The sequence below is a fragment of the Dermacentor silvarum genome, chromosome 6, assembly GCF_013339745.2.
Source record: "Dermacentor silvarum isolate Dsil-2018 chromosome 6, BIME_Dsil_1.4, whole genome shotgun sequence".
Lineage (NCBI taxonomy): Eukaryota > Metazoa > Arthropoda > Arachnida > Ixodida > Ixodidae > Dermacentor > Dermacentor silvarum.
In genome coordinates this window covers 147,052,106-147,063,782 of record NC_051159.1, presented here as the reverse complement: position 1 = coordinate 147,063,782, position 11,677 = coordinate 147,052,106, and the positions used below count along the sequence as shown (strand labels likewise).

General features: G+C 44.5%; 1 protein-coding gene and 1 long non-coding RNA gene across 8 annotated transcripts in view; both read right to left on the bottom strand.

The window, feature by feature from the left end:
* LOC119456166 (glycoprotein antigen BM86-like) overlaps positions 1-11,677 on the bottom strand; it is a 114,602-nt gene that overhangs the window by 68,551 nt on the left and 34,374 nt on the right. For 6 of the 7 annotated variants that reach the window (XM_049669581.1, XM_049669579.1, XM_049669578.1 and 3 more), the window contains 5 exons: positions 10,545-10,687; positions 6,380-6,550; positions 3,160-3,264; positions 1,405-1,477; positions 791-846 (listed from right to left, as the gene is read on the bottom strand). In XM_049669581.1, coding sequence (XP_049525538.1) covers positions 791-846; positions 1,405-1,477; positions 3,160-3,264; positions 6,380-6,550; positions 10,545-10,687 — 548 coding nt within the window. The remainder of the gene's footprint in view (positions 1-790; positions 847-1,404; positions 1,478-3,159; positions 3,265-6,379; positions 6,551-10,544; positions 10,688-11,677) is intronic. The other variant, XM_049669580.1, reaches the window with a different exon arrangement.
* LOC125946424 (uncharacterized) lies at positions 7,269-10,509 on the bottom strand. The gene is made up of 2 exons (XR_007467576.1): positions 8,306-10,509; positions 7,269-7,864 (listed from the first exon to the last, which is right to left on the bottom strand). It is a non-coding gene; the product is annotated as an uncharacterized LOC125946424 (long non-coding RNA).

Below are 11,677 nucleotides of genomic sequence, written 5' to 3'. Positions count from 1 at the left end.
TATTGGGTTCTTGCGTTTGCGTTGACCCTAGACAAAAAGATCGAAAACTAGCTTGTGTCCCCAAACCATCTTAGGTCACCCTCGTGGTATTGCTCGGCCCGAAAGAGCATACCTAATTTGTAGTACTAACGTAGTGATTAGGTTTATTACGTTGATTACATTTTACTGTTTGCCCATTTTGCTTAAAAATGCATTCTGTTTGTTTTCACTTGTAAGAAAAACTTTTCAACTTTTTTACTTTCAAGCACCTTTTTATTTTACCGTTCCGAGCGCTCGACTCAACGCTGCCTGCGCTTGACGCAATTCTCAAACTCTGCTGCTCCTCTAAAGCCAAGAGCAGCCTACCCAACGCGGCGTGGTGACCCGGAGTCCTGGGTCCCAAATTCTAAAACTATCTATTTTCTTTTATTCTCTTCGTTCTTTTTTATTTCTTTTTTCCTTGCAGCGCGGTGCTCTCTCAACGGCGGTATCGCGCGTTCTGGGTCGGATGATTTACTGAAGCCACGTGCCATAATCGGTGACGTGGCAGCAGTGCGTCTTACGTAGCGGCATTTGTTCAGGTCATTTTACCGTCTAGCTGCGAAAGTACTGCGAAACTGACATTTTTTTACACCAGCATAAAAAATGTGAGAGCCCATTGCAAAAGAAAAGAAGGCCACGACAATCAATATCAGAAAATAAAATCCCCTATTCATAGACAGCGGCTAATAAAAGCCGTACCCAATAATCGCGGGCTCATTAAGCTAAAACCATTAAAATACTTTCTGGAGTTGTCATAAAAATGTCATACCAGTGTACTTTTCGAAATGAACTTCACAACTTGGCCCTGTGTAGCTCGGCGGACACCTGTAAAAAAGTAGTGATAGAAATCCAAATTACATAGGCAATCCTCTCCTGAGCATAATCAAAGAATCCCGCACTTTATGTGTACTTCCACAAAATGTTTCTGTGCCATAGATGAAGCTGTAGTAAAGTAATCATGTTTACATAATCCAAAACAAGCATATTGCTTTTTTTTGCATTAGTAGAGAGGAGGAGACAAAGATAGAAGGCAGGGATGTTAACCAGAAATGCGTCTGGTTGGCTACCCTACTTTGGGGGACGGGAAAGAGGGAATAGAAAGATGAGATAGAGAGAGGAGGGGGGGGGGGGAGGAAGGACACGGTGAGCTCGCGCACGCACGCGGAGGGTCTCGCATTTCACATTAGTAGATTTATGTTTGCGTAATAGGTGTAATAAGTATAATAATATTTAAGTGTCATGGATAACATTCTGCAGTCGTGCAATATTTTTGCCATTTAAACATTGACACTTCAGTTCATCTTTTTTATTTTACGTATATACGTAAGGGTTCCCCAAGGAACGCTATAAGAACCTGAACATGTAATGCACAAATAAACGTACCGGCAGTAGTAGGACACTTTTTCACTTCTTTCACAGACGCCGCGATTCTTGCAAGGATTCTTGTCACATATTGCTGAAGAAAGCAATCAAGAATCACAGTTATCCATTTGGCAAGTCACCGTACTTCAGCGTAGAGAAGGGCTCTTATACGCCCTGGGCCTAGGCACCCGAAGCTACCACTTATTCCCTTCGAAACCAAGAGCGAGGAATGAAAGCTGAACAAGAACAGCTTTTTAATAAGAAATTGTCCCAGACGCGACAAATGTCTAGGGCTGCTATAGTGATGATTATTTAAGGTGCTACACTGCGCTAAACAATGGCGGCAAATGTTGCAGTTATGTTGGTCTCAGTAGGATAAGGTAACACTCGAACCTGTACACCCTTTCTCCGCATTATTTCGTAAAGCACCTCCTGACGAGTATTCACTTACAAAAGATGTTACGTCAAAAACAACCACGTAAAAACTTAGAACGAGATAGTAGCGGTGGCGCTGGCTACACGAATTAAACCTGCAATTCATAACATAAAATCAAAAAGAAGAGAGCTGGAGTAAAACCAAGGCTTAGTCATGTATGTAAAATAGGAGACAGTACAGCGCTTTTCCTATATCGGCTAGAACACCGATTGCATACAATATTTCCGTGAAACACGAGCGGAACTGCAAGTGCTCTTCCTGGAACGGAAAGCTAAATTTCCAATGAGGATCGCAGAGCAAACGGGGATAGCCGATATTCTAGTTGCCATTAAGAGAAAAAATGGAGCTGGGCAGGCCAAGTAATGCGCAGGGCACATAACCGGTGGACCATTAGAGTTACAGAATGGGTACCAAGGAGAGGGAAGTGCAGTCGAGGACGGCATAAAATTAGGTGCGGTGATGAAATTATAAAATTTTCAGGCGCAAGTTGGAATCAGTTAGCGCAACAGGACAGGAGTAATTGGAGATCACTGGGAAAGGCCGTCGTCCTGCAGTGGACATAAAATAGAGTGGTGATCATGATGATCATGAATCAATTCAGAACGATGTAGCTTGAGTGCATTGTATATATGTACTTGATTAGTTTCTATTTTTATACCTGTATTTTTACTAGTTATTTTGTTATTATCACAATTACCTACATCTTATGTACCAAGCCCTGTATGATGCTTTACTGTACCAAAGTATAAGAAGTGCCTCTTATGTATAGTGTATACGTGATGCAGATCGTTGAAAGCACAAGTGTATATTTCAGTTTAGAACAGATTTGTGATATTATTCCACTTGCCACACCTCGATCGCCAATTCCGCATGCAACTAAAACACGTTTACCAAGCCGCGAATGAGAGCATTCCCTAGGAATGGGAATACCACACATCCTTTTTGTTACGCGTAGTTTCCTTGGTATCGCAGTACTTCGGAAATGTCGCGGTCGCGTGCGTACTTCGTTCGTTACCATGCAGAGTTGTGTGTACACGACAGGTGGCGGTGACTAAGCAATGTAAGCATACGAGTACTCCACTGAACTATTCACTCAGCGCAATGCACGTATTTTTATCTTTATTTTAATTTTTTTCGACACCTAACGAAAATCAAAATTCGGCAAGATGTATGACGAGCTCTGACCAACCAGTGGTGTTCGCGACCATCGTAATTGGTCGTACATTTTCGCTCCTTTTATTTTCGCTAGGCTGCACAAAAATCCCTTTAGATTCATATGGATTCGCTGCAGAATCTCCGCATTCGGTATATGATCCGTGAACTAGAGGTAAAGTACTTACGAACGCAGACGCCTTCGGCGGATTCGACGTAATTTATGTGGCAGACGCACTTCCCTTCCAAACACTGCCGTTCTGGCTCGGTGCAGTACTCCTCGCATTTTCGCTCTGAAAAGAAAACACAACTCGCGTTCGTTCGTTTCGATGGATAGTGAAGGGATAAGTGTGAAGGACCGTAAGTGAGTCCAAAAAGAAATTGCCATTCATACTTATTTATCTAGCTCCCATAATCTCGCTTTGTGTTGTTGCTGGAGTTGTCATCGTTCATGCTTTATTAGTTAGATATTAACCTACAGCGTTAGTATTCCAGTTCCTTCGGAGAACTAGTGAGAACGCGTTAAATGTGTCTTAAGAAGTAATAAAACTTAATGATTCTTATTGTTTTATGTGCTTTATTTAGTTCAGGGGGTTTACATGCCAAAACCGCTATCTGATTATGAGGCACGCCCTATAGTGGGGACTTAATTTCGACCCCTCGGGGTTCATTAACGTGCACCCAGTACACGGGTGTTCTTGCATTTCGCCCCCATCGAAATGCGGCCGCCGCGGCCGCGATTTGATCCCGCGACCTCGTGCTTAGTAACGCAACGCCAAAACCACTAAGCAACCACGGCGGGTGTGTTTTATGTGTGTCCGATTAACAAAGCGAATTTATATAGAGCAAGAAGAATGGAGGGAGCTAAGGGGTTGGTTCATTGTTACTAGCAACTAAATGAAGACAACACATAATGATAGCATAGGCGAAAGCAACTGAATTGAACTAGCTGAAAATTGAAATGGCGAAATAATAAAGAAAAGCCAAATGAAAGCGAAGAAATTCGTCGGCCCTTCCACTTCGTGAAGATGGTTAACCAGCGAAGCTGAAACCTGCGGCTACGGTTTTTATCACTGGTTTAATCCCGAGGGTTCATTAAAGTACTTCTCAATTACACAGACGTTCGTCTGCGACGGAGAGAATGACGTCAGTGATGGTATGCCCGCAGTCCGCCGTTGTCGCTTGCGTTCCATATCTCGAGTTTGCTCGGTGCCGTGGTTAGCAGCATTCGCCCGCCATTGCCGCTTGCGATTCTTCGAAATTAAATTACTTCAAAATTAAATTTGTCCGTTACATAAGACAATGAATGGCTCATACCACCGTAAACGCGGCCTCCCCATTACGACAACAGAAGAGAAGTGAAATTCTGCGCTGGAGGGATTAGCGGCAACGCAGGCAGCTGTGGAAGCAGAGGACGACGACGAACGCGGGAGCAGTGGCACGAGCGCCTGCCGAGCACGAGCGCAACCCGAGGGGCGCCAACGAGCCAGCTGCGGAAGAAGACGATGACGCTCGAGCCAATGCTGATGATGATAGTTTTGTGCACACAGGCGATTTCGCCTAGCCATATACCATTGCGCCTAGACATATAAGGCATCGCTTTAAAAAGAAAGACAGCTTGCCAAACACAGAACCTTGGCATGACGTGTGCGAATGTCTATAAATGAAGCTATGGCAGTGGCTGCTCTCCCCCCCCCCCCCCCCCTCCTTTGTAAATATCCTTAGGTATTTGTGTATGCGTATAGTAAACCTAGCACTATAGGAATGGTAACCAGCGCCACTCATGGCCGTGGAGGTTGATCTGGAACATATACTGTCAACCACAGGCGCGGCTTTATTAGAGAGTTTTAGAATAGGGGCCGCAAGCGTTTGGGGGACCCCAAAGAAATAGCGTTGAAGCCACTGCGCATGTGCGAGACGCAAACTGCGTTTGAGTTTTGCGTCGAGCACGTAATTTCACCTATTTAGCATGATCCCCAAAAGCTGACCCAAAAGCTTTGCGTCAACAAACATGGCGGCGCCCATCAAAGCGACGGCTCTAACCTAGCACCAAACTGGGCTCGATTCGCGGTAACTCGTGAAGTTCGTAAGCTAGGAGAAGTGACTGCGGTTATAACCATGCGATAACGATAACCATGCGGTTATCGCTTTCTCTCAACTAATGTGTGTAATAAAGATTAATTCATTAGACATGGCTGAATCCGAATTAGATTGCCGATTTCATGGCTCGTATAGGCCTAACACAGATTAACTTGGTTGGTGAAGGCACGTAAAGTTGGTTACTCAAAACTAAGAAACAAGTTGCTTGCTGCTAACAAAATAATTTCTCAATTGTAATTAAACGAGAAAACACGAAAGTCTAAATTACTTTTCTTATTATAGAATGGTACATTTTATTTTAATATTTTAATAGTTTTTATTTGACACCGTAGTGGCGCTGCAAGCGCAAGGCGCTATCCGCAAACGCAAAGCCCTATTCTAAAGCTCTTCGCTCCTGCATGCCCCAACGCTAACACCCACAAAGCTCTTTGGGGCCCCACATTTTAGGGGCCCCTATTCTAAAGCTCTCTATTGTCCGTAGGTCTTTTTCGTTTTCACTATATTACGTATACAAAACTGTAATGATACGCTAAGAGAAAATAATTATTTCAGCTGTATTAGTGAATCACCTAAACGTCTGCAACACCAACAAAGTAATTCTATGAGAAGCCGCTTAGTCAGACAGAACAGACGCAAAAATGAAATACAGGGGGTCCCAACGCTGCGTTAATTTTTTTTTAATTTTGCTATTATTATTACCAGTATACAAGGGCATGTCAGTGCCGGTTAGACGGTGGCACCTGCCGTTCTCCTCTCAATTCATAAATGGGCCAGAAAAGAAAGTTTCAGACAAAGAATGTAGAAAAACCCTATAGTGACAGCAGTCCTAAATTTTGATGGTGACTACTCGGACCTAGTTAATTTTTGTCGGCAAAAATTGACTGCATGGAATTCTAAAAGTGCCAAATATCAACTTCAAAAAAAAAAACAATATCGGTGATGCAAAAAAAAAAAAAAACATCCGTGACGTCAAACTGACGTACCGGCACTAGGGTTCCGGCGGAATATTAACATCCAAAACTGTCATCTTCATTTTATATTCAAATAATCAATCTATTACAGCGAAATTAACGAGTATAGATGTTTGAAAGAATAATTTATCAGTCTAAACTCGTTTAATCTTTCATTTTATTGGCCCTTTAGGTGATAATAAGGACATGTGTGTAGTCTTTTGCACACGTCGTTGTAGGAGCTTAGTATGCATTTTTGAGAAAACCTATGCACGTTGTAAGCAAGCGTTCATCTAATTATGTAAAAACAACAGGAAATGTGTGAAAACTCAGCTGTGACTTTCTTGATTAAACATACCTGCACAAACGTCGACCTTAAGAGCTCCCTGTTCGTATGACGTCATTGTTTTGTACGCCTTTGTGCACTTCAGGGCGTACGAACTCTCGTTCTTAACGCATTCGTACTGCTTCCCAAATTTCTGCGCTACATCCTTCAAGTAGGTGTCGCACAGGTTCTCTTCTGTTGCAGCTGTGAACAAAATAAATACATAATTTTCATTAGCCTTCGCTGCTGTCATTTTCATTAGTGGCTTAAAGAATCTGCAATAATTAGCCGGTCATAAATCTGGGATTTATTGGGGGCGGTGGTAGAACATGCGTTTTCTGTACCTATTTCGATTATCTTGTGTAAGGTGGTGGTGTAAGCGTCTCTAGGATTGAAATAGTGGCCTCCAGGCCTAGGTTAGTATCCAGTTCGTAAATCAGGAATCAAAGCCTGAGTCCGTAATATAGGAAATGCGTGAACTTATATGGGGACCATGAACCCACACTCAAGCTGAGACATGCATCCGCGACTGTAGGTGAGATCAGCCCTCGAAGAAGGCGGCCTACTTTGGATGACGTTTCTGGTATCCGCTAAGCACCAGAGGGATGCACGGATGCAGTGTGTTCAGTGTAACGTATGCAAGCGAATCCATTAGAGGACGCACGATTGCCCTCCTTTGAAAAGTTCTCGTGCCGGCGATAGAAAGTGAAGGCGTTTGAAACTGTCAGACACGTCTATTTTTTACCAACGTCATAGTACCTAAAAAGTACGGCAATCACGCAATGCTTCTTATCACAGCCTGCGTCTTTTCCGTTCTTTTCTATTATAATTTGGCTGCTAAGTAACGACTTACGTGTGAGAAATAATCGCCTTACTTCTTTTTTTTTTTTTGCTAAAAAAAAAAGAAATGTTATTTCATGTCAAATAGCCCGTCTTCGGTTACGAATGATCTTCGCTGCAAAACTTAGAGAAAACAAAAGAAAGAGAAAAAATAAACTCGATTCCACCGAACTAACGAAGTTACGCAAATTGCTATGCCAATAAACAAACTTACTTCCATGCAAATTTACGCCTTACCAGATGACACTATCGTGCAAGAAGTAAATAAATAAATACGTAATTAAATAGCACGCACTCAACGCACAAACTCCGCAGCTATCAGTCAATGGAATCGCCATGCAGCTGCCAGCAAAGTGGGATACGACACGCCTACGATGCTACGATCACCGAAAATGTGTTCCCTGTAGAGATCGGGATGTTGAACGTTGTACGCAGCAACCCGGTGATCAGTGCATGGGCACAAGTGCGCGGTGAGTGAGCGCTTTTTCGTTTGGCGAAGGCTGCAAAGGCGCTAACTCAGTGGAATCTCTTCAGTACATTCGAACTGAAGGCTGCAGCATGATGCCGGCCCGCCAAGATAGCGCGCAATGCACTCTGGTCTAGCGTCTCCGGCGTGAGATGGGACGCGTTCTATTTGTGCCCTGTCATCTATTCCAGCGATGACTGAGCCAAAGCACACTATTCGCCGCCAGCACGGTCTAAGATATATACATTTTAGGTGGGGACACTTCTCGGCTTGCTTGCTAGACGCGATCAACCAGATAAAGTAGCAAGGGCGCGCGTCTATCGGGGGCGGTGATGGCAGTGGATACCTATCGGCGCAACGGCGCAACTTCAGTTAGAACGCAGGCGAAAGCGTGCGCCGACAAGGAACGCGCACATGCCCTCTCCCCGGTGACCTACTTTCGCGCGTCACTCAGCCATTTCGGATTTCCCGCGAACCGCCGGTTGCTATAACAACGGGAAATTAAACCAATAAAAAGTTTTCTGTGTGGAAGTTGCGTCGTACTGCCGATAGGTATCCGCTGCCGTCACCGGGCCGGTCGGCGCGCGCCTTTGCTACTTTATCTGGTCGATCAAGTCTGGCGAGTGTCCTCACCTAAAGAGTATATATCTTACACCGTGGCCGCCAGGTACGCTGGCTGCGCGCTGACGCTAGACTAAGCTTTAGAGCGTCCACATTGCCCCGGCGTATTGACCCTTTTCGCGGAACAGTCAGTTTGTTCTCAAGAAACGAGGTGGCGCTTTCGGCGGTGCGCCGCACGTTGCTTCAGCGAAAGCGCACGAATACGAAAGCATTACCGCTTCTGCCCAGTTTCTGTGCTATCAGCTGTCGCAAATGCAACTGGGTTTTTGCTCATGCAATGTGCTCCATTCCTGCTGAACATGTGGAGCGGGAGATTGAAGACGTGTGGAGTAGTTGGCTGGAAAAATAGTGACTGGCATTTTAAGGAACGGAATGAATATGTGTGACCACGTTCACGGACCGCTGCTACCTACGGACAGCCTGTGTTGCCGGCCCTTCTTGATGCATGACTTTCTTCGTGGATCTAAAAATTTCACTAATCTGCCAGCGTTGTGCCGCTAACCTCTAAAGACTTCAACGCCGGAACGTCGGCAAGAGTGAGTACCGCTCGTTAAATAATGAAAACGGGAGTAGCGCCGCTTCCTGGCATATTAAATTTAGCACAGTTTATCTAAGCACATCTACCCTATCTCGCACGGAACTTACGGACACTTTATCTTCAACGTATTAAATATATGTGAATGGGCGCACACTCGAACCAATGCGCCAAAGCATGGGTGACAGGGACTACACCGACAGCACAGGGATGGTCGAAACTGAATGTTTCGTGACGGTCCACAGGAGTAAGCGAGTTACATGCGATAATACATCTTTGCTACAAGCTATTACAAAGTACAGAACAACTACGTTCCCACCTTGTGTGCAGCAAGAACAAATCTATTGAAACTGAGCACACCTGTGAACGATTAGGCAGAAAATAATCAAATAGTGACCGCATCGACGAACTTCACTGAGTCAGAAACGTGATACGCCGCTGATTCAAAGTAGTTGCCAAATAAAGAATGAAGAGCAAAACACACTGATCCTGATTCCATTCATAAGCAGAAAGTTTGGATAGCTTGAAATACATTTTAGCCTCGCTTTTAGAACAAGCCCCATTTACGCTGCTCGCGCCGTTTGGGCAAAGCTTAATGAGCTCCGAAAGCGCTTTTACATGTCCTATGAAGCTGTGGCCAAAGTTTCGTGCTGTCCACCAAGTCAGTGTCTACGATATACCCCAAAACAGAGGTTTCCTGAGTGGCGCCGGGCGTCATGTACGTACATTCATTGTAAACACAGAGGCAACTATAGTGCCTGGAATATTCCAGGCACTATAAGGCAACGGAGGCAGCTAAGGCTATAGCAAGAGACGCATCAGCACGTGATCAATCATGGCAGCGCCCATGGGATCGCCTCGAAAAAGGGTCAATAGCGTAACTGCGCCGTAACTGAGTTTTTACCGAACCATTGCCCAAATGGGTGTTCGCTTGAGCGTCACTGTGCACTGCTCAGTAACTGTCTTGACTTTGCAATTCTGCAAGTGAGCAAATTCCACAGAGTGCCTTACAATAATTACTACAGGGAGCTCTGGCGCTGCAATCGTTCGGTCACTGTGGGACTGATTGGTATACGTACATGGATTTGCCTTATTTTCGTGCTTGCGGATTCAGACGTTCTTGTGGCTTTGTCCTAAATTTCAGTGCAACCTGTACTTTTCCAAGTGCAGGAGACTCTGCGAACACGCACAATCGCTACTAAATGCACCGCTCCAGCCTGTCGACGCGGCCAAATCGAAACGCGCTAAGCGCCTCAGCGGCTTCGACCCGCGAAAAATTCATACGGTCGTTCTATGCCGCTCGTCGATGCATGCGTTCGTGGCGTAATGGCTTCGATATCAGGGCTTCTGTGCAGGAGGTCCTGTGTTAGAATCCTGGCGTCATACAATTTTAATGATGCTTATTTAATTATTTATTACACAGAACTTTGTTGAAAACGACGAGTTTACAAAGTCAGGTAGCCGTTTGAAGCTTGAAGGACGAAATTTAGGCAAATCCATAAACTTACCCATCACTCCCATGCGGTCTGAACCTGGTTTCTACGGGACCCTATAGCTCCCGTTGAAACCAACGCCACAGATCCCTCTAGTTAGACTGAATGAAATTTTATGGCAAATTCTACCGCCAAGTGGCGGTTCGTGTTATCGATGCCGAAAAAAAAGAAAGAACATAATTAAAAAAGACGGGCTATTTTTTTTCCCCGGAATAACACCAGAAAGCCCTTTCAACCAAGTACCTGACACACTTCCGTTGACTACGTACAAAGCCGGTGGAAAAAAACAAATGTCTTCTCCTTTGGTGTCATCACAGGCCTGCAGTTTTTCGAGGGAAACCTGGTCTTGTGGCGTTTTGAAGTTCAGCTCCAGTTTGTATTCGTCCCTGCAAGATGTTAGGGTTGCGTGGAGAGTCATTAAATGGGCAGTACGCGTAATAAACAACATAATCAGTGAATCAACAGTAAATTTGACTGATCGCGTTGGTGACTCAGTTTCATGCAGTATACGAAAATAAATGATCTGTTATGCATTCTAGGGCAATCCATAATTTCGTATGATTGTTGCTCTTCGCTACACAATCCTACCTACCATTATCAAGGCTCTGAAAAAGTAACATGAAATCACAGCGAAGAAGATGGATGCGTTGTCGTTGGCAGTTAACTTGAGAAAGCAAGGGCATTTTATAACTTTTGCTATGAGTTATTTAGCTAGAATTGACCGGCAATATGCGAAAAGACTATAGTTGTGATGTTTAAATTAGGAACATCTAGAACATTATCGAATACATCAGATTGCGTTGTACAAAGCCACCTATCGCTTGGTCTTTCACTTTTCCATTTTTCTTTTGCTTGTTGAAAAAAAGAAAAGCGCTCAAACCGATGTCTGAAATCGCGGCTGTCGGCATCACGGCGCAGGAGTGCCCGAGAACCTTTCACGCGGACGAACTTCGATCCCAGGTGCGTTGCCTTCATGGAAGTGACCGAACACCAATGATTGTTGGCTTTAGGCATCAAAGCACGATAGCTGGGCATTCTCTTTAACGTCGTCACGTCGCTTATTGGTATCGCTAAGCAGCTGTTTCGATTCCCAATGCGCACCCACCGCGGTTACTTAGCAGCTATAGCGTTGCGCTGATAAGCACGACGAGGTCGCGGCGGCCGCCTTTCAATGGCGGCAAAATCCAAATACGCCCGTATGCCGGGCATTGGGTGCACGTTCAAGGTCCTCAGGTGGTCCAAATTAATACGAAATAATTTTATTTCCAGCCCGCCTTTGCCTTGTGTTTTTTTTTTTTTTTTTACTGTGAACAAGTTGACAAGCAAAAGGCTGCACAAGAATCTTAATTTCAAAAAATTCTCATTTATATTGCGAA